Consider the following 25768-nt stretch of genomic DNA (forward strand, 5'->3'; position numbering starts at 1 on the left):
TAGCAAAAAATTACGATCCCTCATAAAATCCTCCAAGGCCAGCTTTGAGAGAAAAATTGCACAGGACACTAAAGACAATCACAAGGCTTTCTTTAGCTATGTTAGGAACCTGGGATGCAACTCCCAGATATGCTCAGAGTTGATTATAAATGACAAAAACTGAACCCACAGACATTGCCAACATCCTGGCAGACAGGTTCAGTGCAAACTTCCCCCCCCCTTCCCCCCCTAAAGAGCAAATATCTATCCCCAATAGAGTGCAGCCTCCCTAACATCTCAGATGCTCAGGTGAAGGGGCCGCCCTCTCCAAGGCAAAAAACACTGCTTCAATGGGACCAGACTGTGTCCTGGGTTGCATCCTACATGAACTCCAAGAAGAACTAAACCCTCACGTAAAACTGCTGTACAATCTCAGCCTCACTACGGGATATGTATCCAAATAATGGCGTACAGCAACAGTGGTCCCACTCCACAAAGGTGGCATCTCAATGGACCCTGGTAACTATCGCCCTATAAGCCTGACTAGCCTTATCTGTAAGGCCATGGAGAGGATCATCATGGAATTCATAAACAAAGACATTGGGGACCTACAGATACTGGAGCCTACTCAGTTTGGCTTTGTCAAGGGCAGATCCTGCCTCTTAAACCTGGTCAACTTATTCGAAACAGTCACCAAGGCCATAGATGAAGGTAAGGTAGTCCACACAGCCTATCTGGACCTCGCAAAGGCATTTGACACAATACCCCACTCGGGCATCATAGATAAGCTATCCAGCTTAAACATAAACCCCTATGTCACAAGATGGGTTGCTAACTGGCTCAAAGACAGAACACACAGAGTCAGAATTGCCGGAGTCATGTCAGACTCGAAACCAGTTACAAGTGGCATCCCACAAGGCTCGGTCCAGGGACCTCTCTTGTTCGGCAAATACTTTTCCGAGGTACAGGCCAGCACGGGAGGACTATGGCTGCCCAAGTTCGCAGATGACTGCAAACAGGACGCCATAATTGACTCTCCAGCTGACACAAACATCCTTCAAAAAGGTCTCATAGAGACGAATAACTGGTGCCAGAGCCATGGTCTAAAGCTAAATGCCAAGAAGTGTATAGTCATACCCTTTGGCAAAAACAAAGTGCCCACCATTTACCACATAGGTGGTAACCCATTAAATACAGAAGAAGTAATTAGGGATCTGGGGACCCAAGTTGATAGCAATCTCTCCTTTGACAACCACATTGCCAAAGTGGTTAGAAAGACCTTCTACATAGCCCACCCTTATCACAAAAGGATTCACACCTAGATCAAGGAAGGTAATAGTGCCCCTTTATTCATCCCTCATCAGGCCCATCATAGAATACAATGCCCCTTTTGGGATGTACCTTACCCGACACCTGCAGCAGCTAGAAAGACCCCAAAAGTACCTCACAAAGAGGATCAAGGGACACAAACAGATGCCATATGCTGCCAGGTTAAAGAAACTCCATCTTTACTCAGTCGCATATCGCCTACTTCGAGGCGATCTGTGCCTGACATACAAACTATGTCCAACCCAGAATTAATGGACATGCTCCACCTCAGAAAATCTAAATCTCTTAGAACCATGCACTCGAGGGACTTGAACCTCAGCACAGAAATAAATAGAACTTGCTGGAGGGACAGATTCTAACCCAAAGGCTCCCTTCGCTTTGGAATAGAATCCTGGTCCGCACCTCACTGACTCTCTTCAAGAGGAATATTGATGAGTGGATGGGAGATCGTAGGTTTACCCCGGGGATTACTTCTGTGTCACTACTAGACAGAGGCACAATAAACTAACCTTAAAAAATGGCACAGCAAACTCAAATCTAAGGGTGGCAAAAGCCAAACACACTCAAGCTAGGCTTAGAAATGCCCCAGGGCAGACAGCCTAGTATGAACCTATGAACCTATAAACTGTCAGCTCTCAAAGTGAATTCAGCAAACAAAAAATGGATGTCATTTCAATGACAGCTTGGTGCAGAGGGATAAAATCCTTAAATATGGGCTCAGGGATCAACAAACAACCTAGACACTGGGGATCCATTGATGGAGAGGTGGGACTGAATGTCTGATGAAGACTTGTTCTTCTTTGGTTAAGGGGTGCAACTGTATTGGCTGCTGCACTGACACCTAGTGGAGAAGGGGAATGGTGCAGCAGTACTGTTTATCACAGCATGCTTCTTGCTGATCACAGCAATTGGTGCTCATACCCTGCAGCCAGTTACAGACATAAGTGTGGTAGCATGCAAACTCCATCTGGCTAGTTTTACCTGTCACACTCAGATCTCACATATTCATCAGCTGTCATCTACCGCTTATGGCTACCTGGATGGCAGCTCCTCTAAACATTGGGTCGCACCTCCATTGAGTCTATCAGCAGGATAGGAACCACAAAGATAATCTCTGCTAAAGAGTTGGACCCCCCTCCAAAGGGTTATGTACCTGACTTGCCTAAGCCTCCATTTGCCCACTGTGTCACTCTGAGCAGATTCATTAACCAGTGCTCCGGGGTAACTGGGAAGGTGAGCTAGGCTCCTCAATGCTCTTAGCCATATGCCTAGTAACTACCCATGAACCTATCATCACACGTGTCAATATTCACATATGGAGATGTGCTAAGCTACATTTTATTAACATAACTGTGACAACAGTTTAATGCCAGTTCCCTTGTGTGAATTAAAAGCAAAGGAAAAAATTGAGAAATGCACTTAATTTGGATGTCCACACTGCTAATATCATTAGTTTGGCTGAAATGTGATGATACTCAAATGGATAGCAGGTGGTTTGAAACTTTTTTTTTTTTAACCAAACAGCTTAGAATCTTCCTGTATTTGTTGTGGCAGTGTAAACAGAAATTACAACAAAATGATAAATGAAGTGAAGCCTTTAATAAAAATTTAACTTACCTGTCCAGGCCCAACAAATCGACACTCTGCATTGGTATGGCAACCTCCTCTGTCCTCCTCTGAGCATCTGTCTATGGCAACACATTCTTGACCATCTCCAGTCCAACCAATGTTACATTGACAAGTTGCATTACCTGGGCCTGTACTGGTACATTCAGCCTGTGTGAAAAAGTTCCTTCCGCATTACTTACAAATAATTATTTTTCCTTACTGATCAGACAGCAAGACTCATGCATATAAAATGCAATGCAAATAATATCAAACAATTTAGTGAAATATAGTAAAAATTAATTATTTTAAAATATCCATGAGGTAACAGAAAATGCCCCTACTGCAACTACATAATCTGTTCTTGAAAGTTAGGTTAACAATGCATAACATTTAGATTCAATTACAGCACTTTTTAAATATGCAGGAACTTAGGAGTTTCTAAATCCTCCATCTGCTTGCCATTTTTCTGCCATATTGTTCAGTCTAGTCATGCATATTTCATTGTTTTGCAATGAGCTCAGTTAAATAACTGGTACCTCAGGCCCTTTAACTCTTACTGATAATGGTAAATACAGCAACTGATAAGAAATTACTTTCCATCAATCTGAGGAAGGGAAAGGAGGATTTTCAGTGAAATGTGTAATCACACAGATTGAGAAATGAGCTTCGTTTTTAACTTTCAGCTACAGCTGTGACAGATGTTATCTTATTATGTAGGAACCAGGTAAGTCCACTAGACTCAGCTATTTGTTTTCAAGCGTGAAGCAGGAACACTGTCCAGTTAACTGATATGTTCACAGTCATAGAGTATGAAAGTGGATATTAAGGGGATCAAACCCTGATCTACAAGGTGGAGGTAGACTCATAGGTTCATAGGTAGGCACTAGGCTATCGGTCCAAGGGCCTAAGTAAGACTAGCCAACAAGGTTTCCTGGCTTACACCACCCAAGAAAGTTAGTTTCCTGTGCCCCTATCGAGCAGAGCCACAGAAGTGATCCCCAGGGTGTATTTCCTATTTCCCATCCACTCTTCAAGATTTTTCTTGAAGAGTGCTAATAAGGAACTTTGATTGACATAGATGGGTAGCTTGTTCCAGAGTATAGGAAGTCAGGAATATATCCCTCCAGCAAGTCCTGTTTATTGTGCTGACAAGGTTTAGGTCTGTAGAGCGTGTAGCTCGGAGGGACTGGGATTTCTTTAGGTGTAGCATGTCAAACAGCTCTGTGTTTAACAAAGCTTTATATGTTAGGCAGAGATCTCCTCAGAGTAGGCGATATGCTACAGAGTAAAGCTGGAGTTTTTTGAGATGGTCAGTGTAGGGCATCTGTTTGAGGCCAGTAATCCTCTTTGTGAGGTACTTCTGTGGCCTTTCCAGCTGCTGCAGATGTCTTGTTAGGTACATTCCAAAAGGGGCGTTGTACCCTATAATGGGTCTAATGAGTGCCGAGTAGAGAGGAACAATGACCTCTTTTTTCCTGGATGAGAACCCTTTTGTGATGAGGCGTGCCACATAGAAGGATTTCCTGACTAACTGTGGTGATGTGATTATCAAAGGAGAGACTACTGTCCACCTGGGTCCCAAGGTCTCTTATCACACATTCAGTATTAAGCAGACTGCCATTTATGTGGTAGTTCATGGGTACAGAGTTTTTACCAAAGGGGATGACAATGCACTTTTTGGCATTGAGCTTGAGGCCAGGCCTCTGACACCAGGCATCTGTCTCTGTGGATGTCCACATCATTTGGGGACTCATCGTTAGGAGTTTTGATTGTGGCTCCTAGTTTGCAGTCATCTGTGAACTTCATTAGCCAGAGGCCTGTACTTCAGATAAGTAGATACCAAACAGGAGAGGTCCGAGGACGGAACCCTGTGGTACTCCATTTGTCACTGGTTTGAAGTCAGATTTGGAGTCTGCAACTTTTACAGTGTGAGTTCTGTCAGTGAGCCAGTTGGCAACCCATCTTGTGATGTAGAGATTTATACCTAGTTTAGTGAGTTTAGCTATAATTCCAGAATGGGGGATGGTGTCGAAAGCCTTGGCGAGGTCAAGATAGGCTGTGTGAACCACCTAACCCTCATTTACGGCTTTGGTGACTCCCTCAAAGAAGTCGATCAGGTTCAAAAGGCATGATCTGCCCTTCACAAACCTGAACTGTGTGAGGTCTAGAGTTTGGAGGTTACCAATGTCTTTGTTTATGAGTTCCATGATGATACGTTCCATAGCCTTACAGACCAGGCTCATCAGGCTAATAGGGTGATAGATTTGCAATGAGGTATAGAAACATAACTTTAACCCCCTGCACTAAATTGCCATACCAGTTATGAGCATGGTTGCTATATTTGTGTTTAGGATATGGTAATGGCCTGATGGTGTTAGAGTGATATTACAGGCATATTTTAAATTTCAAATAAAGGTAAGAACATACAGACAGACAAACAGACAATCAGAGCAGAAAACTGTTTTGAACAAATGCCTAAAGCATAGTGTTAAATGCAGGGATAGAGGCATTAGTAGCATGTAAATATAAGCTACTGTATTCACTAAAGATTAAGCACAACACTGATTTAAGATATAGCACACAAAATACCAACCACAGCCTGAAATTAAAATCTAACTATGGGTGTTTCATAATATAATAAAGTTATTTCAGTTTCTTGCTCCTTGCTTAGTCTAGTGTTCGTTCTTTTCATTTTTCCTGCACATTGTATCTTACAGTACTATTTTAGATCTCTCTGATCAAATAAGCTTATTGCAGTCCTCACTGGGGATTTTATGATTTCACTTTGCCTTCTTTTTTATTACAAACACAGCAATGATGAACCAAAATTATACATTGATATTCAGAAGTAAAGTAACAGACACAGCAAGTCAAAGTTCAGATTAATGTACTTAATATGTATATACAACTAGAATGCAGTTGACATATGGTTAAATATTATCTCTGGGAAAGTATTCTGTTATTCACTTAACCAATAATATCAGATGTCACATATGGTAGCCATGCTGCAGATATGGTGACCACACTGCATAATCCCTAAAATGTGAAGGAAACTGTATATATTTTAAATGCTCCAAAGTGTACTTGCATTTATTTTATGTTGTATTAAATAAGATCTGCATTACTTATTTCATTTATCTGAGCTGTTTTATGTTAAAATCCAGCAAGGATTTATATGTTTGGAAATAAAGGGCCATAAGGACAGTTTAGGGTACCTAGTTGCATCCAGCTTGTAGAAACAAAAACTGCCCAGAACGATCATTTGCAAGCATCATGCTGTGTCAGGTTGGCGGCAGACTGAAATAGGGACACTGAGAGGCTTCTTCTCACAGGGGTGCATGTATTAAACATGATAACTGCTCAGTGCCATCTTCCACAAAGGGAAGCATAGTCAAAACGGGGTTCGGATGAATAAAATGAGGTGAAATGATGGAGCAGTAGAATTTGGTGAACCAAGTGCAATAGCATGATCTAGCTGTATGACTTACTACTTTCTGCTATTTTACTTATTTATTTATTTATTTTACATTACAAAAAAAAAAAATTCCTTGTTTCCCGTCTTTCCTGACCTAGAGTAGCCCAAATACAGGCTTTACTGTATTCTGGACTTTTGGAAAGTTCCTGTGTTGCCTATTTCCTTTCTTGGATAAAGGGAGGCTTCTTTGTTCACCATTGGCAGTGGGGAGCTTAGAGCAGCCAATCTATCCCTGGATGAGTGTTCCCAGCACAAGAATCTGTTGTCTATTGGCCGTTTTGGGCCAAATTCTAGCTCTTTCAAGTCCCCCTGTATAAAACCCGCTTTAGCGCGGCTTTGTGCGATTTTGCACATAGCGCAGCATCGGGCAACACCGTTTAATTGGGTTTAAACCATTCTTGGCTCCACAAAGTCTGCTCTTCACTTTTTCCTTTAGAACTGATCTAGTTCTCATAATAAACACCCTATTCCTACTCTAAAGACTGGCACTTGCTCACTAAAGCAATTATATAAGTCAGCACTAAAAAATTAAAAGCACTACACCCTCAGAAACTCCCCTTGAGTACCTTGTTCCCCATTGGCCATTTTTTTCAATTATAAAGGAATTCCCAATACTATTCTAGCAAGTCCAAAGGTCAGTTGTCAATCTCCTCTCCGGTCCAGCTGGTGAATCTGGGAATCTTGAGGCAATGTTACAACTGCCTCATGTACACAGACAACTCTCTCCTCCTCCCAACAAATTCCAACACATGTGAGAGATGCAACCATATAGCCAAACTGGAGGCTAAGCTCTCTCAACTCAGTACTGGCGTAACCAGTCAGGAGGAGGCGGAAACCACACTCACTACAATTCCAGTCTCACATAGACCTACCATGACAACAAACCAAACACATAAACACACAAAAACATACCGGGAGGCTCTAAATAAAAATCTGCCTAAGCAGCAGAGACCTCCAAAGCAGACACCCAAGCAACCGCTACCCCAAAACAAAACACATGCAACACATAGCTCACAAAGCCAGTGTGCCGAACAGTCACAGCCCTTAACGCTAAACAACACACCTGATACACTTGTAATAGGTGACTCTATCGTCAGGCACACTGACATCCCGCTCACCAGGCTGAACAAGGAGAAGGTCACGGTGAGCTGCCTGTCGGGCGCTAGGATCCGCCACATAACACAAGCACTCAGGTCACTCGAAGGCAAGTACAAATATGACTCAGTCATTGTCCATGCTGGTGTGAATGACCTGAGATGTACCTCCCTGGACTACATGAAAAGAGACATAGAGGAGCTCTCTGAGCATGTAGCCCAGGCTGGTATGACCCTGACCTTGAGTAGCATCTTACCCTCACCAAGAATGATGCCACAATATGAAGACAAGATGATCAATTTCAACAATTGGCTTAAGTATTGGTGTCATTCAAAGGGGATCCAATGCCTGTCAGCCTGGGATGACATGCTCGACAAGCCACGATGCTTCGCTAGGGACGGCTTGTACCTGTCACCCCTGGGCTTTCGGATATTGGCAAAGGCTCTTGCCACCCCCATAGTGGGTTTTTTAGGCAAGGCTCAAAAGACAAACCCACCTCCATAGGTATCACAAGGGATAAGAAACTAAGAGTAATGCTACTCAATGCCAGAAGTCTAAACCTCAAGATGCACGCACTCGAAACTCTCCTTAGCATGGAGAACATCGATATCTGTGCAGTAACAGAAACCTGGTTCAAGGCTCCCGAGAGCACCCCAGCACTACCAGGTTATACCTCATGCCATGTTTTTCGGCCCCAAAACTTGGACTGAACCACAAAAGGAGGGGGAGTATCAATATTCGTCAAAGATACCCACACCTCCAGGTTGGTGGCACAGCACGAAGCATCAAAGACTATCCATGTGCAACTAACAGTGGGTAAAACTGCCTTCCAATTTATAGCCTGCTACAGACCACCCTCCCAAACCCAGGAACCCCACTCTACCTTCCTGAGAACACTGGAAAATATGAAGGTCTCTCCAAACACCATCATATTGGGCGACTTCAACTACCCAAACATAGACTGGGAGCATTACTCTAGCTCCAACACCCTAGCCCAAAGGTTCCTAGAATTTATAAACTCAAATGCTATGGAACAACTTGTTACCACTCCCACAAGAGGGGAAAACATACTGGACCTGATCATCACAAACATGGGGACTCTATGCTCCAGACCAGAAGTGTATCCCTCACTGGTAAGATCAGACCATAAATTAATCTCACTAGATATTCACATCCCGACCCCAGCCCCTGCCCAGAAAACCACAGTGAAAAACTTCTCTAAAGCAAATTTCACACTCCTCAAAACCAAGGTGGAATCCTACAAAGTCCCCGGGCCTGTGGAAAATACAGCCCAGACCGCAGAATCCTTTATAAATGCATTCTATGAACACCTTCAGGAATGCATGGATCATGCAATCCCAAATAAAACCAAGACCCAATCCTCCAAAGGCAGGCATCCTGTCTGGTGGACCCCAGTCATAAACAAACTATACAATAGAAGGAGGAAGCTACTACATGATAGAGCAAAATCCCAAAAAGGGAAGGCATCTCTGATCAGTATTAGCAAAAAACTATGGGCACTCATAAAATTGTCTAAGGCCAGCTTCAAGAGAAAAATTGCACAGGACACTAGGGATAATCGCAAGGCTTTCTTTAGTTATGTTAGGAACCTGGGTGGGAATTCTCAGATATGCTCAGAATTAGTCCAAAATGACAAAAAATACACCAAACCCACAGACATTGCCAACATCCTAGCTGACAGGTTCAGCACAAACTCCCCCCCCCCCTTCCCCACCAAAAGGGCAAATATCTATTCCAGCAGAGTGCTGCCCCCCTGACATCTCAGATGCTCAGGTAAGAGCCGCCCTCTCCAAAGCAAAAAACACAGCATCAATGGGACCAGACGGTGTCCCGGGCTGCATCCTACATGAACTCCAAGAAGAACTAAACCCAAACATAAAACTACTGTTCAATCTCAGCCTTACTACAGGATATGTACCCAAAGAGTGGAGTACAGCAACAGTGGTCCCTCTCCACAAAGGTGGTGCCTCAACAGATCCTGGAAACTATCGCCCCATAAGCCTGACTAGCTTGGTCTGCAAAGCTATGGAAAGGATCATCATGGACCTCATAAATAAAGATATTGGGGACCTACAGACACTGGATCCTACCCAGTTCGGCTTTGTTAAGGGCAGATCCTGCCTCTTAAACCTGGTCGATTTCTTTGAAACAGTCACCAAGGCCAGTGATGAGGGGAAGGTGGTCCACACAGCCTACCTGAACCTCGCAAAAGCCTTCGATACAATACCCCACTTGGGCATTATAGATAAGCTCATCACTTAAATATAAACCCCTATGTCACTAGATGGGTTGCAAACTGGCTCAAGGACAGAACCCACATGGTTAGAATTGCTGGAGCCATGTCAGACTCCAAACCAGTTAAAAGTGGCATCCCACAAGGCTCAGTCCTGGGACCTCTCTTGTTCGGTATGTATTTCTCGGAGGTACAGGCCAACACGGAAGGACTGTGGCTGACCAAGTTCGCAGATGACTGCAAACTGGGCGCCATAATTGACTCTCCAGCCGACACAAGCATCCTACAAAAGGGCCTCATAGAAAAAGACAACTGGTGCCAGAGCCATGGCCTCAAGCTAAACGCCAAAAAGTGTATAGTCATCCCCTTTGGCAAAAACAAAGTGCCCACAAATTACCACATAGGTGGTAATCCATTAATTACAGAAGAAGTAATTAGGGACCTGGGGACCCAAGTTGATAGCAATCTTTCATTCGACAACCAAGTGGCCAAAGTGGTTAGAAAAACATTTTATATGGCCCACCTAATCATGACGGGATTCACATCTAGATCAGGGGAGGTCATCGTGCCTCTTTACTCATCCCTCATCAGGCCCATAATTGAGTACAATGTCCCTTTTGGGATGTACCAGACACCTGCAGCAACTGCAAAGACCCCAAAAGTACCTCACCAAGAGGATCAAAGGGCTCAAACAGATGCCATATGCTGCCCGGTTAAAGAAACTCCAGCTCTACTCAGTGGCATACCGCCTGCTCAGAGGCGATCTGTGCCTGACATATAAAGCCATGTCCAACCCGGAATTAATGGACATGCTGCACCTCAGAAAATCCATATCCCATCAAGCTACACGCTCGAGAGACTTGAACCTCAGCACTGAAATAAATAGGACATGCTGGAGGGACAGATTCATAACCCAGAGGCTCCCTTCACTCTGGAATAAAATCCCAGTCCAGGTTAGGCAGAGTCCATTGACTCTCTTCAAGAGGAATCTTGATGAGTGGATGGGAGATCGTAGGTTTACCCTGGGTATCACTTCTGTGTCACTGTTAGACAGAGGCACAGTATACTAACCTTGAAAAAGGGCATAGCAAAATTCATTTAAAATGGATGGCAAAAGCCAAACACACTCTGGCTAGGCTTGTAAATGCCCTAGGGCAGATAGCCTAGTATGAACCTATGAACCTATGAACCTATTTGTTTACTGGGAAAGTCCGACCGGACATAGGTCTTTTTTCAGCTAAGGCCCAGGGAGAAAAGCTTTGGATACAGCATATAACCTTTACATCTCACAGTTTTGTTTACATAAGACACTTTGATGCTTTGGATACAGCATATAACCTTTACATCTAACAGTTTTCATAAGACACTTTGATGAGCATTAGAACAGTGAACAGTAGTATGATAGTCTTCATCGTAAAAGATATTTTTACACGTGGTATTTAATTTCAGGTTTATGACAGTTTCTATATATTTTGAGTTGTGTAGAGATACATTTTTGGTATATAATACAGATTCACAGGGTCTCAAAGCTAAAGATGTAATAGAAGTTGACATAAGAGCTGTGGTGAGGGGTTACTGAAGGAAGGAGAGAGAAGGGAGAAGGCATATTGGTGGGGTTAGCAATGTACTGAGAGAGAGTGGGTTGGAAATAGAGCATAAAAGATTAATCAGGGTTGTCACAATTACAGAGCCAAGATTGCAGCAGGTGAACTGGAGACGAAGGATGAAATAGAGGTTGACATAGGGAGGTGGGATGAGGGATTAATAAAAGTAGGAGAGAGAAGGGAAAAGAAACATGAGTGGGAGTACCAAACTGCTAAGAGAGAAGGAATTGGTAATAGAGCAGCAGGAAGTGTAAAAGACTAATCAGGGTTGTCACAGTTACAGAGCCATGATTGCTGTAGATGGGATTTTAAGGCCTTTTTGAAGGAGGCAATAGAAGTAGTGGCTGAAATGTTGGGGGGAATGTAGTTCCAATGTTTGGTAATAGTGCTACTATCGAGGGATATACCTGCAGAATCTTTGGCTTTGGTCACATCTAATAAGAGTTTTTGATTGGATCATAGAACTCTAGTTTTGGTCCTTGCGTGTAGTATGTTTTGCAGTGCAGGGTTTTTTTAGGGTAGTGAAGTACTTTGTGGATTAGTATAAGTTGATTTTAAAGAATGACATGGAGAAATTCCAGCCAATTAAGTGTTTTAATGGAAGTGCAGTGGCGTGTTCTGTGAGGAGTACTGGTAGCAAATTTGGCAATTTTATTATAACATATTTGCAGATGATGATCTGATGAAGTTCGTGAATTTTTGAATGAAAGCACTTGTCTCTCATAGTTTTAAACAAATTTTTATTTCAGAAAGTTTCTAGATTGAAGTTCTTGTGGATTTTACCTGCAGCAGTTTGTTTCCTTGGGCCTTCCATTTGCGTTTTAATCTGTAATTCTTCATAGTTTCAGATTGGTATGATCAGATTTTCTAAGATTGGCAAAGATTGGCAGGATGTATAAAAGAGTGAGAATGAGATGTGTTTGTGCAATAGCTGCTCATTTTGCTTTAAATTTTGATGCTAAAAATGTAACACAGTAACAAAACATGAAAGAGCGCAACAGCGCTGTAGGTGATTATTGTTTACTTATTAACTATTTGTTAACCAAAGTAATGTGCTGATACAAAAATACAAGTTTTAGACATAGCTCAATTGAGAAATACAAAATATTCTAGTAAATAGTAAGGAACAGCAAAACTTATTAATAATGCAGACTAAATAATATAAATTACAAGGTAATACTTAAGATGCAAAAAGAAGCAAAGTATATGAAGAATTGAAATGTATAAACACAAACTAAAATACATTCAAATGCAACTGAGCAATATAAAGAAACTAAAATATTGTTGATTTACTAAAATCAAAGGTAAATGCAGCCAAAAGCACATCACAATTCAGTCCAAGAATAAAAAAATCATGAAACAAACAGATGCTGGTCTTTGCCCCCACTAGTATCTAAAAGAAAAGTATACATCATTACAGGTGATGGCCAACTAGTACCCCCCATGAGGAAATATTTGCCCCCATTGGTATCTAAAAAAAAAGTATACATCATTACAGGTGATGGCCAACTAGCACCCCCACATGAGGAAATATTTGCCCCCATTGGTATCTAAAAAAGAAGTATACATCAATACAGGTGATGGCCAACTTGTACCCCCCCCATGAGGGAATATTTGCCCCCATGCTCCATACACTTCACTATTCAGCCCATGGGGGAAAAAAACAATGGTCAAACAGTTACAACTTCAACTTCACCTACACCTCAAATGTATGGTATGCTCAGAAGTTTTTACATTAAACAAACAAATATATCTTGGTACAGATAGTTACGAAATTCAGAGGATGACTGTTAACCCACTAGAGGATTATAATATTCTCCAGCTTGTTCTTAAAAATAAAGCCTCTTCATGCACTATTCCCATGGTTATGTCCTTCTCCAGTTAAGTCAGACCACAAACTAGTGACTTTCACCTTCAAAATTTGAAAGTCCTTGAATGTAATATTTTGGATTTCACAAGGCTTCAAATCCCGTACATGGTAGCATCAGCTCCAAAAATGACATAGCATGTAGCTTCATGAAGGGATTATACATGCCTATTGTACAGAGTTGGCAGACCAGAACAAAATAATGAGAAATTCAAAAAAAAAAAACCTGCTTTGCTTTCCTTCAATATAAACTTCACAGTAATAGGAACACAGTTAAATTATACAGAGAATCCAAAACGCCATATCAAAAATATTCTCAGACATATTACGAAAACCTTAAAAAGTACTATTAGGTCGACTAAAGCAGTCCATGAACACCTTAGCATCTGAAATTAAGGGAAATTATAAATTCTTCTTCTCTTACATTTGGAATATAAAGAACAACATCCATAATTACTCAAAATGGTACTACCTTTTTGGACCCAAAAGACATTGCTAACAAAATGGAAAACAAAGTCAGTGCTAATTTTACCCCAACGTTTTTTTTAAAACAAAGAGTTAGAAGGTCACACTGAAAAATCAATCAGAAAAAAATAAAGGAAAACTCCAGCGAAGATAAAACATCTAATGAGTGAACTCCCAAACCTCCTGTAACAAAGACACATGGGATATATGCAAATGACCGTTATGCACATCAGGTGTTTCAGCCATATGGCAATTCTGATTGCCCATTTCTTTTACATTTAAAATTGTTTTAATGGACAATTCCAGGCCAATAAAGACAAACCCCAATAGCTATGCATATGTTGGCCTTGTTATGACCTTGTATGCATAGTATAAGCACAGTGCATGACTAAGTATAAGAAACACAGGGTTGTTCTACCCAGCAGATGTCCCTTATCATTAGGGTGACTGAAAAATATCCCAAACAACAAATTAAAACAAAGAGCTAGAAGGTCACACTGAAAAACCAATCAGAAAAAAACTAAATAAAAACTCCAGCCATGCTAGAACTTCCAATGAGTGACCTCCCAAACCTCCTGTAACAGAGGCACATGGGATATATGCAAATGACCCTTATGAACATCAGGTGTTTCAGCTATATGGTGATTCTGATTGCCCATGACTTTTACATTTGAAGTTGTTTTAATGGACAATTTCAGGCCTGATGTTCATAAGGGTCATTTGCATATATCCCATGTCATCAGGAAACTGATGGAAGTATTCCTTGCATCTACCTCTGATATCCCCTGAGCTGGTGAGCAGATCATTGCTGGTGTCCCTTACTTATCTATTTTGTATTTGTTGACCAGGGAAGTCGGGATGGGGACAAAGGCCCCTTTTCAGGGGAGACCCAGGGAGAAAAGCTCCAGTACAATCAAAATCTTTTTTAGTTATATCATATAAACTATGTCAGACAGAGTGCAATTAAACTCAATTTTACAATGTCAAAATAGATAAGATAGTAACTATACATACAGGCTGCTTATACTAATTATACTCTGTGATAGTAGCTGTATATACAGCGACAAGGCTTCTTATACTAATTATACTCTATGACAGCAGCTGTCCATACAGCACAAGGCTTCTTATACTAATTATACTCTATGATAGCAGCTGTACATACAACAGCAAGGCTTCTTATACTAATTATACTCTATGATAGCAGCTGTACATACAACAGAAAGGCTTCTTATACTAATTATACTCTATGACAGCAGCTGTCCATACACAACAAGGCTTCTTATACTAATTATATTCAGTAATCACCAAAATCCACGGCCATGTACCCAAATCTCCAAAAAATGTGGTTAGAAGCAGTAAGTTAAGAACAGCACATTTATTGGTACGTAATCTGAATCACACCAAACAGCAGCAAACAATAAACCAAGCGCTTTCGCTCGGTTATTAACGAGCTTCTTCAAGGTTAAAAAATCTGTTGTGTGGTCAGCCATGTTAAATACTAAATGCAACATCACATGACATACCCCCCCCATGTGAATCATCCCTAATCAGTTTCTTAAAAATACAGATTTTTTAACCTTGAAGAAGCTCACATTTTTTGGAGATTTGGGTACAGTGGCCGTGGATTTTTCCTTGGTCTTGTGTTCACATTTTTTGTAATTATATTCAGTGGTAGCAGCTGTACAAACAGCAGCAAGGCTTCTTATACTAATTCTACTCTATGATGTAGCTATACATACAACAGCAAGGCTTCTTGTACTAATTATACTCTATGACAGCAGCTGTATATACAACAGCAAGGCTTCTTATACTTATTATACTCTGTGATAGTAGCTGTACATACAGCATAAGGCTTCTTATACTAATTATACTCTGTGATAGTAGCTGTACATACAGCACAAGGTTTCTTACACTAATTATACTCTATGATAGCAGCGGTGCATACAACAGAAAGGCTTCTTATACTAATTATACTGTACGATAGTAGCTGTACATACAGCAGCAAGGCTTGTTAAACTATACTCTGTGATAGTGGCTATACATACATCAGGAAGGCTTCTTATACTAATTATACTCTATGATAGTAGCTGTACATACAGCAGCAAGACTTCTTATACTAATTATACTCTATGATAGCAGCTGCACATACAGCAGCAAGGCTTCTTATACTAATTATACTCTATGATAGTAGCTGTACATACAGCACATGGCTTCTTATACTATTTATACTCTATGATAGCAGCTATACATACAACAGCAAGGCTTCTTATATTAATTATATGCTATGATAGCAGCTGTACATACAGCAGCAAAGCTTCTTATACTAATTATACTCTATGATAGCAGCTGTACATACAGCAGCAAGGCTTCTTATGCTAAATATACTCTATGATAGCAGCTGCACATACAGCAATAAGGCTTCTTATACTAATTATACTCTATGATAGTAGCAATACATACAACAGCAAGGCTTCTTATAGTAATTATACTCTATGATAGCAGCTGCACATACAGCAGCAAGGCTTCTTATACTAATTATACTCTGTGATAGTAGCTGTACATACAGCGCAAGGCTTCTTATACTAATTATACTCTATGATAGTAGCTGTATATACAACAGCAAGGCTTCTTATACTAATTATACTCTGTGATAGTAGCTGTACATACAGCGCAAGGCTTCTTATACTAATTATACTCTATGATAGTAGCTGTATATACAACAGCAAGGCTTCTTATACTAATTCTACTCTATGATAGTAGCAATACATACAACAGCAAGGCTTCTTATAGTAATTATACCGTATGATAGCAGCTGCACATACAGCAATAAGGCTTCTTATACTAATTATACTCTATGATAGTAGCTGTACATACAGCAGCAAGACATCTTATACTAATTCTACTCTGTGATAGTAGCTGTACATACAGCAGCAAGACTTCTTATACTAATTATACTCTATGATAGTAGCTGTACATACAGCAGCAAGACTTCTTATACTAATTATACCCTATGACAGCAGTTGCACATACAGCAATAAGGCTTCTTATACTAATTATACTCTATGATAGTAGCTATACATACAACAGCAAGGCTTCTTGTAGTAATTATACCCTATGATAGCAGCTGTACATACAACAGCAAGGCTTCTTATACTAATTATACTCTATGATAGTAGCTGTACATACAGCAGTAAGTCTTCTTATACTAATTATACTCTATGACAGCAGTTATACATACAACAGCAAGGCTTCTTATACTGATTATACCCTATGATAGTAGCTGCACATACAACAGCAAGGCTTCTTATGCTAATTATACTCTGTAATAGTAGCTGTACATACAACAGCAAGGATTCTTATACTAATTATATTCTATGATAGTAGCTGTACATACAACAGCAAGGCATCTTATACTAATTATACCCTATGATAGTAGCTGTACATACAGCAGCAAGGCTTCTTATACTAATTATACTCTGTGATAGTAGCTGTACATACAGCACAAGGCTTCTTATACTAATTATACTCTATGATAGTAGCTGTACATACAGCAGCAAGGCTTATTATATTAATTAGACCCTATGATAGCAGCTGTACATACAGCAGCAAGGCTTCTTATACTAATTATACTCCATGACAGCAGCTGTCCATACACAACAAGACTTCTTATACTAATTATACTCTATGATAGCAACTGCATATACAGCAACAAGGCTTCTTATGCTAATACTCTATGATATTAGCTATACATACAACAGCAAGGCTTCTTATATTAATTATACCCTATGATAGCAGCTGTACATACAGCAGCAAGGCTTCTTATACTAATAATACTCTATGACAGCAGCTGTCCATACACAACAAGGCTTCTTATACTAATTATACTCTATGATAGCAGCTGGACATACAGCAGCAAGCCTTCTTATACTAATTCTACTCTATGATGCAGCTATACATACAACAGCAAGGCTTTTTATACTAATTATACTCTGTGATAGTAGCTGTACATACAGCACAAGGCTTCTTATACTAATTATACTCTATAATAGCAGGTGCACATACAACAGAAAGGCTTCTTATACTAATTATACTGTATGATAGTAGCTGTATATACAACAGCAAGGCTTCTTATACTAATTATACTCTATGATAGCAGCTGCACATACAACAGAAAGGCTTCTTATACTAATTATAATCTATGATAGTAGCTGCACATACAACAGCAAGGCTTCTTATGCTAATTATACTCTGTGATAGTAGCTGCACATGCAGCGCAAGGCTTCTTATGCTAATTATACCCTATGATAGCAGCTGTACATACAGCAGTAAGTCTTCTTATACTAATTATACTCTATGACAGCAGCTATACATACAACAGCAAGGCTTCTTATACTAATTATACCCTATGATAGTAGCTGTACATACAGCAGCAAGGCTTCTTATACTAATTATACTCTATGACAGTAGCTGTACATAAAGCAGTAAGTCTTCTTATACTAATTATACTCTATGACAGCAGCTATACATACAACAGCAAGGCTTCTTATACTAATTATACCCTATGATAGTAGCTGTACATACAGCAGCAAGGCTTCTTATACTAATTATACTCTATGATAGTAGCTGTACATACAGCAGCAGGACTTCTTATGCTAATTATACTCTGTGATAGTAGCTGTACATACAGTAGGAAGGCTTCTTATACTAATTACACTCTACGATAGTAGCTGCACATGCAGCGCAAGGCTTCTTATGCTAATTATACCCTATGATAGCAGCTGTACATACAGCAGCAAGGCTTCTTATACTAATTATACTCCATGACAGTAGCTGTACATACAGCAGTAAGTCTTCTTATACTAATTATACTCTATGACAGCAGCTATACATACAACAGCAAGGCTTCTTATACTAATTATACCCTATGATAGTAGCTGTACATACAGCAGCAAGGCTTCTTATACTAATTATACTCTACAATAGTAGCTGTACATACAGCAGCAGGACTTCTTATGCTAATTATACTCTGTGATAGTAGCTGTACATACAGTAGGAAGGCTTCTTATACTAATTACACTCTACGATAGTAGCTGCACATGCAGCGCAAGGCTTCTTATGCTAATTATACCCTATGATAGCAGCTGTACATACAGCAGCAAGACTTCTTATACTAATTATACTCTATGATAGTAGCTGTACATACAGCAGCAAGGCTTCTTATACTAATTATACTCTATGACAGTAGCTGTACATACAGCAGTAAGTCTTCTTATACTAATTATACTCTATGACAGCAGCTATACATACAACAGCAAGGCTTCTTATACTAATTATACCCTATGATAGTAGCTGTACATACAGCAGTAAGGCTTCTTATACTAATTATACTCTACAATAGTAGCTGTACATACAGCAGCAGGACTTCTTATGGTAATTACACTCTATGATAGTAGCTGTACATACAGCAGCAAGGCTTCTTATACTAATTACACTCTAAGATAGTAGTGATACACACAGCAGCAAGGCTTCTTATACTAATTATACTGTATGATAGTAGCTGTACATACAGCAGCAAGGCTTCTTATACTAATTACACACCATGATAGTAGCTGTACATACAAGAGCAAGGCTTCTTATACTAATTGTACCCTATGATAGCAGCTGTACATACAGTAGCAAGGCTTCTTATACTAATTATACTCTATGATAGCAGCTGTACTTACAGCAGCAAGGCTGCTTATACTAATTATACTCTAAAATAGTAGCTGTACCTACAGCAGCAAGGCTTCTTATACTAATTATACTCTGTGATAGTAGCTGTACATACAGCGCAAGGCTTCTTATACTAATTCTACTCTATGATGTAGCTATACATACAACAGCAAGGCTTCTTATACTAATTATACTCTGTGATAGTAGCTGTACATACAGCAGCAAGGCTTCTTACACTAATTATACTCTACAATAGTAGCTGTACATACAGCAGCAGGACTTCTGCTAATTATACTCTTTGATAGCAGCTGCACATACAGCAATAAGGCTTCTTATACTAATACTCTATGATAGCAGCCATACATACAGCAGCAAGGCTTCTTACACTAATTATACTCTAGGATAGCAGCTGCACATACAGCACCAAGGCTTCTTATACTAATTATACACTATGATAGCTGCTGTACATACAGTAGCAAGGCGTACTATTCTAATTATACTATATACAGATATACTTAGATAAATAACTATGCAGTAGGATAGATGTCACAATACAGGCTACTGAGGTATTTACAAAGGATAGATAGCAAAAGGTTGATTTATTTTTGAAATATAAATGAAATGAGTGGTAAAAGACAAATAAGAGTGGCACAGGTAGAAGGTGGGGGGTGGATGAAGACAGAGTGATAGTTGGTAACAAAGTAAAGGCGAGCAGAGGTGTAGCTGCAGAGGATGACAAAGGTGGAGATGTGACACTGCTCCTGGAGATGTCCCACTACAGAGACAGGATGTTGACAGATGTTCTCAGATGTGACACTGCTCCTGGAGATGTTCCACTACAGAGACAGGATGTTGACAGATGTTCTCAGATGTGACACTGCTCCTGGTGATGTGCCACTACAGAGACAGGATGTTGACAGATGTTCTCAGATGTGACACTGCTCCTGGAGATGTCCCACTACAGAGACAGGATGTTGACAGATGTTCTCAGATGTGACACTGCTCCTGGAGCTGTCCCACTACAGAGACAGGATGTTGACAGATGTTCTCAGATGTGACACTGCTCCTGGAGATGTTCCACTACAGAGACAGGATGTTTTCAGATGTTCTCAGATGTGACACTGCTCCTGGAGATGTTCCACTACAGAGACAGGATGTTTTCAGATGCTCTCAGATGTGATACTGCTCTGGGAGATGTGCCATTACAGAGACAGGATGTTGGCAGATGTTCTCAGATGTGACACTGCTCCTGGAGATGTTCCACTACAGAGACAGGATGTTTTCAGATGTTCTCAGATGTGGCACTGCTCCGGGAGACGTTCCATTACAGAGACAGGATGTTGACAGATGTTCTCAGATGTGACACTGCTCCAGGAGATGTTCCATTACAGAGACAGGATGTTGGCAGATGTTCTCAGATGTGACACTGCTCCGGGTGATGTTCCATTACAGAGACAGGATGTTGGCAGATGTTCTCAGATGTGACACTGCTCCTGGAGATGTTCCACTACAGAGACAGGATGCTTTCAGATGTTCTCAGATGTGACACTGCTCCGGGAGATGTTCCATTACAGAGACAGGATGTTGACAGATGTTTTCAGATGTGACACTGCTCCGGGAGGTGTTCCATTACAGAGACAGGATGTTGACAGATGTTCTCAGATGTGATCCTGCTCCTGGAGATGTCCCACTACAGAGGCAGGATGTTGACAGATGCTCTCAGATGTGACACTGCTCCTGTAAATGTGCCACTACAGAGCCAGGATGTTGACAGATGTTCTCAGATGTGATACTGTTCCTGGAGATGTACCATTACAGAGACAGGGTGTTGACATATGTTTTCAGATGTGACACTGCTCCTGGAGATGTCCCACTACAGAGACAGGATGTTGACAGATGTTCTCAGATGTGACACTGCTCCTGGAGATGTGCCACTACAGAGACAGGATGTTGATAGATGTTCTCAGATGTGATACTGCTCCTGGAGATGTTCCCACTACAGAGACAGGATGTTGACAGATGTTCTCAGATGTGATACTGCTCCTGGAGATGTCCCACTACAGAGACAGGATGTTGACAGATGTTCTCAGATGTGACACTGCTCCTGGAGATGTGCCACTTCCACTTCAGATACAGGATGTTGACAGATTTTCTCAGATGTGGCACTGCTCCTGGAGATGTCACACTACAGACACAGGATGTTTTCAGATGTTCTCAGATGTGATACTGCTCCTGGAGATGTCCCACTACAGAGGCAGGATGTTGAAAGATGTTCTCAGATGTGACACTGCTCCTGGAGATGTCCCACTACAGAGACAGGATGTTGACAGATGTTCTCAGATGTGACACTGCTCCTGGAGATGTCCCACTACAGAGACAGGATGTTGGCAGATGTTCTCAGATGTGACACTGCTCCTGGAGATGTCCCACTACAGAGACAGGATGTTGACAGATGTTCTCAGATGTGATACTGCTCCTGGAGATGTCCCATTACAGAGACAGGATGTTTTCAGATGTTCTCAGATGTGACATTGCTCCTGGAGATGTCCCACTACAGAGTCAGGATGTTGACAGATGCTCTCAGATGTGACACTGCTCCTGGAAATGTGCCACTACAGAGCCAGGATGTTGACAGATGTTCTCAGATGTGATACTGTTCCTGGAGATGTGCCATTACAGAGACAGGATGTTGACAGATGTTTTCAGATGTGACACTGCTCCTGGAGATGTCACACTACAGAGACAGGATGTTGACAGATGTTCTCAGATGTGACACTGCTCCTGGAGATGTCCCACTACAGAGACAGGATGTTGACAGATGTTCTCAGATGTGATACTGCTCCTGGAGATGTCCCACTACAGAGACAGGATGTTGACAGATGTTCTCAGATGTGACACTGCTCCTGGAGATGTGCCACTTCCACTTCAGAGACAGGATGTTGACAGATGTTCTCAGATGTGGCACTGCTCCTGGAGATGTCCCACTACAGAGACAGGATGTTTTCAGATGTTCTCAGATGTGATACTGCTCCTGGAGATGTCCCACTACAGAGACAGGATGTTGACAGATGTTCTCAGATGTGATACTGCTCCTGGAGATGTCCCACTACAGAGGCAGGATGTTGACAGATGTTCTCAGATGTGATAATGCTCCTGGAGATGTCCAACTTCAGAGACAGGATGTTGACAGATGTTCTCAGATGTGGCACTACTCCTGGAGATGTCCCACTACAGAGACAGGATGTTTTCAGATGTGATACTGCTCCTGGAGATGTCCCACTACAGAGACAGGATGTTGACAGATGTTCTCAGATGTGATACTGCTCCTGGAGATGTCCCACTACAGAGGCAGGATGTTGACAGATGTTCTCAGATGTGATAATGCTCCTGGAGATGTCCCACTACAGAGGCAGGATGTTGACAGATGTTCTCAGATGTGACACTGCTCCTGGAGATGTCCCACTACAGAGACAGGATGTTGACAGATGTTCTCAGATGTGACACTGCTCCTGGAGATGTCCCACTACAGAGACAGGATGTTGGCAGATGTTCTCAGATGTGACACTGCTCCTGGAGATGTCCCACTACAGAGACAGGATGTTGACAGATGTTCTCAGATGTGACACTGCTCCTGGAGATGTCCCACTAGAGAGACAGGATGTTTTCAGATGTTCTCAGATGTGGCACTGCTCCTGGAGATGTCCCACTACAGAGACAGGATGTTGGCAGACATTCTCTTAGATGTGTTTGGAATTCCTGCTGATTTGCAAGAAACTAATCTTATGATTGATGTCTGATGTCTAGTTTCTTTATCTTCCTGTTTTTGCCTTGCAGCATAAAAATAGTTTCTTTGTGCCAGCTGCTGAGTCATTTCCAGAAGCTGTAGTGTTTCTCTGACATCTTTTTCTTTGCCATTGTGACTGCTGTTTTAGCCTCTTTGTTAGTCTGCCAGTATTATTTCATAGCCTGGCCCTTCTTCATTGGTTTGATAATTGCTTTCACTTTTGCATTCCACCAGCAGCTTTCCTTATGTCCTTTATTTCCATACCTGCCTCAGACACGTCTGTTCTACAGTCTTCATACATAATGTTTCGAGCTGCTGCCATTTGTCTTTGTCTCCACCTACTTTCTCTTTTTTCCTGAGATGCTACAGCCCTAAGTATTTCCTTGAACTGCTGCCTAGTCTGTGCTGACTTTAGGGTCTTCTCTGGCCACTGCTTGTGCCTGATTGTGACCACCAGTAGTTTACATTGGGGGATAGACAATTTCTCTGGGGAGGAATTTGTAGTCTTTGGTTCTGACCAATGTCATGACTTTATAGTTTCTGATTCTACCCCAATGCCCCTTCTCACTAGGAGGGCGTCTGCCTGAGTTGCATGTTGAGCACTTTTGTATTTAAAGTTGTGACTCTCTTTTGCTTGGTGAATCACCACTTTCAAGCCATTTCAAAAATCGAACTCTAGAATGTAATGTCCTTCTTTATCCTTTTTGACCCACCCATGTAGACCCAGTCAGTCCTCCTATCTAGTTCTGTTTATCCGAATATGAACATTCAGTCTGTTCATTACCAACACTAACTTATTTTGTCCTACTTTTTCTAGTAGGTTCTGCAACAACTGCCTGAATGGACTCTTTCCTTGCCATCACAATCTCACACACACACACACACACACACACACACACACACACACACACACACATACACACACACACACACACACACACACACACACACACACACACACACACACGTGTATATATATTGAAAGAAATGTATGTTGTAGATAGCTAGGCACTAAAACTACATGTGAATGGCACTAAAAAGATTTCAACTAGGGAAAGTTACCATGTGACCTCCAAAGAAGAAACAGAGCTCTGTAATAATAGGAAGCACTCGCCAAGTCTGTCAGTGTAGAGATATAGTATATTACTTACATTTTCTGCACAACCACCTCGATCAGGCTGCTTGCAGAGGTCTACAGGAGTACAGCTTAATCCATCTCCCTCATATCCATCTGCACAGACACACCTTTTGTGAAAAAAGGGAAGGTAAGCCAAGGAAAAAAGACATATAAAACAATCCATGATCACACTTTTGAAGTAAGCCACAGTGTAAAGTACAAACTCACATCTAGTAATTTAATATCATTTAATTTAATTTAAATCAATCATTTTAATTTCAGATTGTTAGCAGAGTAATCATGTGAAATGGAGCTCTACGGCATAATCCAATAAGGGCTTACCTATGTATGATGTGACGTGTCTAGCTGTGTAAATTAAATCACATACATACATGAAGTTTAAATAAATCTGTTTTCATAAAATCTCAGAAGGTATACCTTGAAAATATTACAGGATATAACATCTTGTAATGTTCTGCACGATGGTGATGTCAGATGTTATGGACTGGACACACAAAGCACAGCCATTGATTTACAGTGCATGATTTTTGGTAGCATATAAAACCACTGTTATAGCCCTCATTCTCATCAAAAGAGAACATTATGGAAATTCCTGTATATTGTGCTCATAGATATCTGGATATGCCTATAAGAACATGGGTATATAGCTTAAATATTGATGAGTTAGTTACAGGAATAGGCATGCCATGTAATACATCCTTTTTTCTAGTTAAATCTGCTGGACCCTTGTTTTCAAAGAAATCTGTTTTAGTCGGAATGTGCACCTCATGGAGGTTAGACCACAGTTTGTCTTTCTGAACGTTATTTATTGTACTTCTTGATGTGACATGGTTTCAAAAGTCAGAAGAAGCATCTTCCAAAACTGAAGAAATACATCTGCAGATGTTAAGAAATATAGTTGCTGTCAACAGTGTATGTGCTTGTAACTTTAGGACTACAGTTCTAAGTGTAAAATAGCTTAACTGCATCTCCCACGAGTACTTACGCTACTAGGAAAATTGGCAGAAAACTGAAAACATCAGTTCCAAAATATGAGTTACTCTTCACTGCAAACAGATTAACTGAGAAGTCTGTAAAGGCAACTCAGTACATTGGATTTCCACGCATTGCTAGGGAAGATGGTATAATTAAGCAGTAATCAACAACTGTGCATAGGCATATTATTTATTTATTTGCCTTTTTCAGTGTAGACCCGAGGAGAAAAGCTCCAAAGGATAGATATGTGATATAAAATGACAAAAGATAACACGGTATTATTATAGGCATCACATACAATAACTTCACATACATGATACAATACAATTCCTTTGATGCATGCAGATTTACATGATTTAAAGTGACAAAAGGAATAAAGTATTATAGCAATGCAAAATCATTATGCAATTTGCTTTGATGCTTACATATATGGTAAAAAGTAAGTTTGGGCTAGAATAAAACCTCACTTTAATACCAGGGTGT

General features: G+C 40.8%; 1 protein-coding gene across 1 annotated transcript in view; it reads right to left on the reverse strand.

Moving 5' to 3' along the window:
* The window catches only part of STAB1 (stabilin 1), a 2761215-nt gene that overhangs the window by 1734474 nt on the left and 1000973 nt on the right, over positions 1 to 25768 (reverse strand). The window contains exons 23-24 of the mRNA XM_044078505.1: positions 24324 to 24417; positions 2926 to 3084 (exon numbers count right to left, since the gene is read on the reverse strand). Coding sequence (XP_043934440.1) covers positions 2926 to 3084; positions 24324 to 24417 — 253 coding nt within the window. The remainder of the gene's footprint in view (positions 1 to 2925; positions 3085 to 24323; positions 24418 to 25768) is intronic.

The sequence above is a fragment of the Protopterus annectens genome, chromosome 7.part1 (genome assembly GCF_019279795.1).
Source record: "Protopterus annectens isolate FY-2018-M chromosome 7.part1, PAN1.0, whole genome shotgun sequence".
In the NCBI taxonomy this organism is placed as follows: Eukaryota; Metazoa; Chordata; order Ceratodontiformes; family Protopteridae; genus Protopterus; species Protopterus annectens.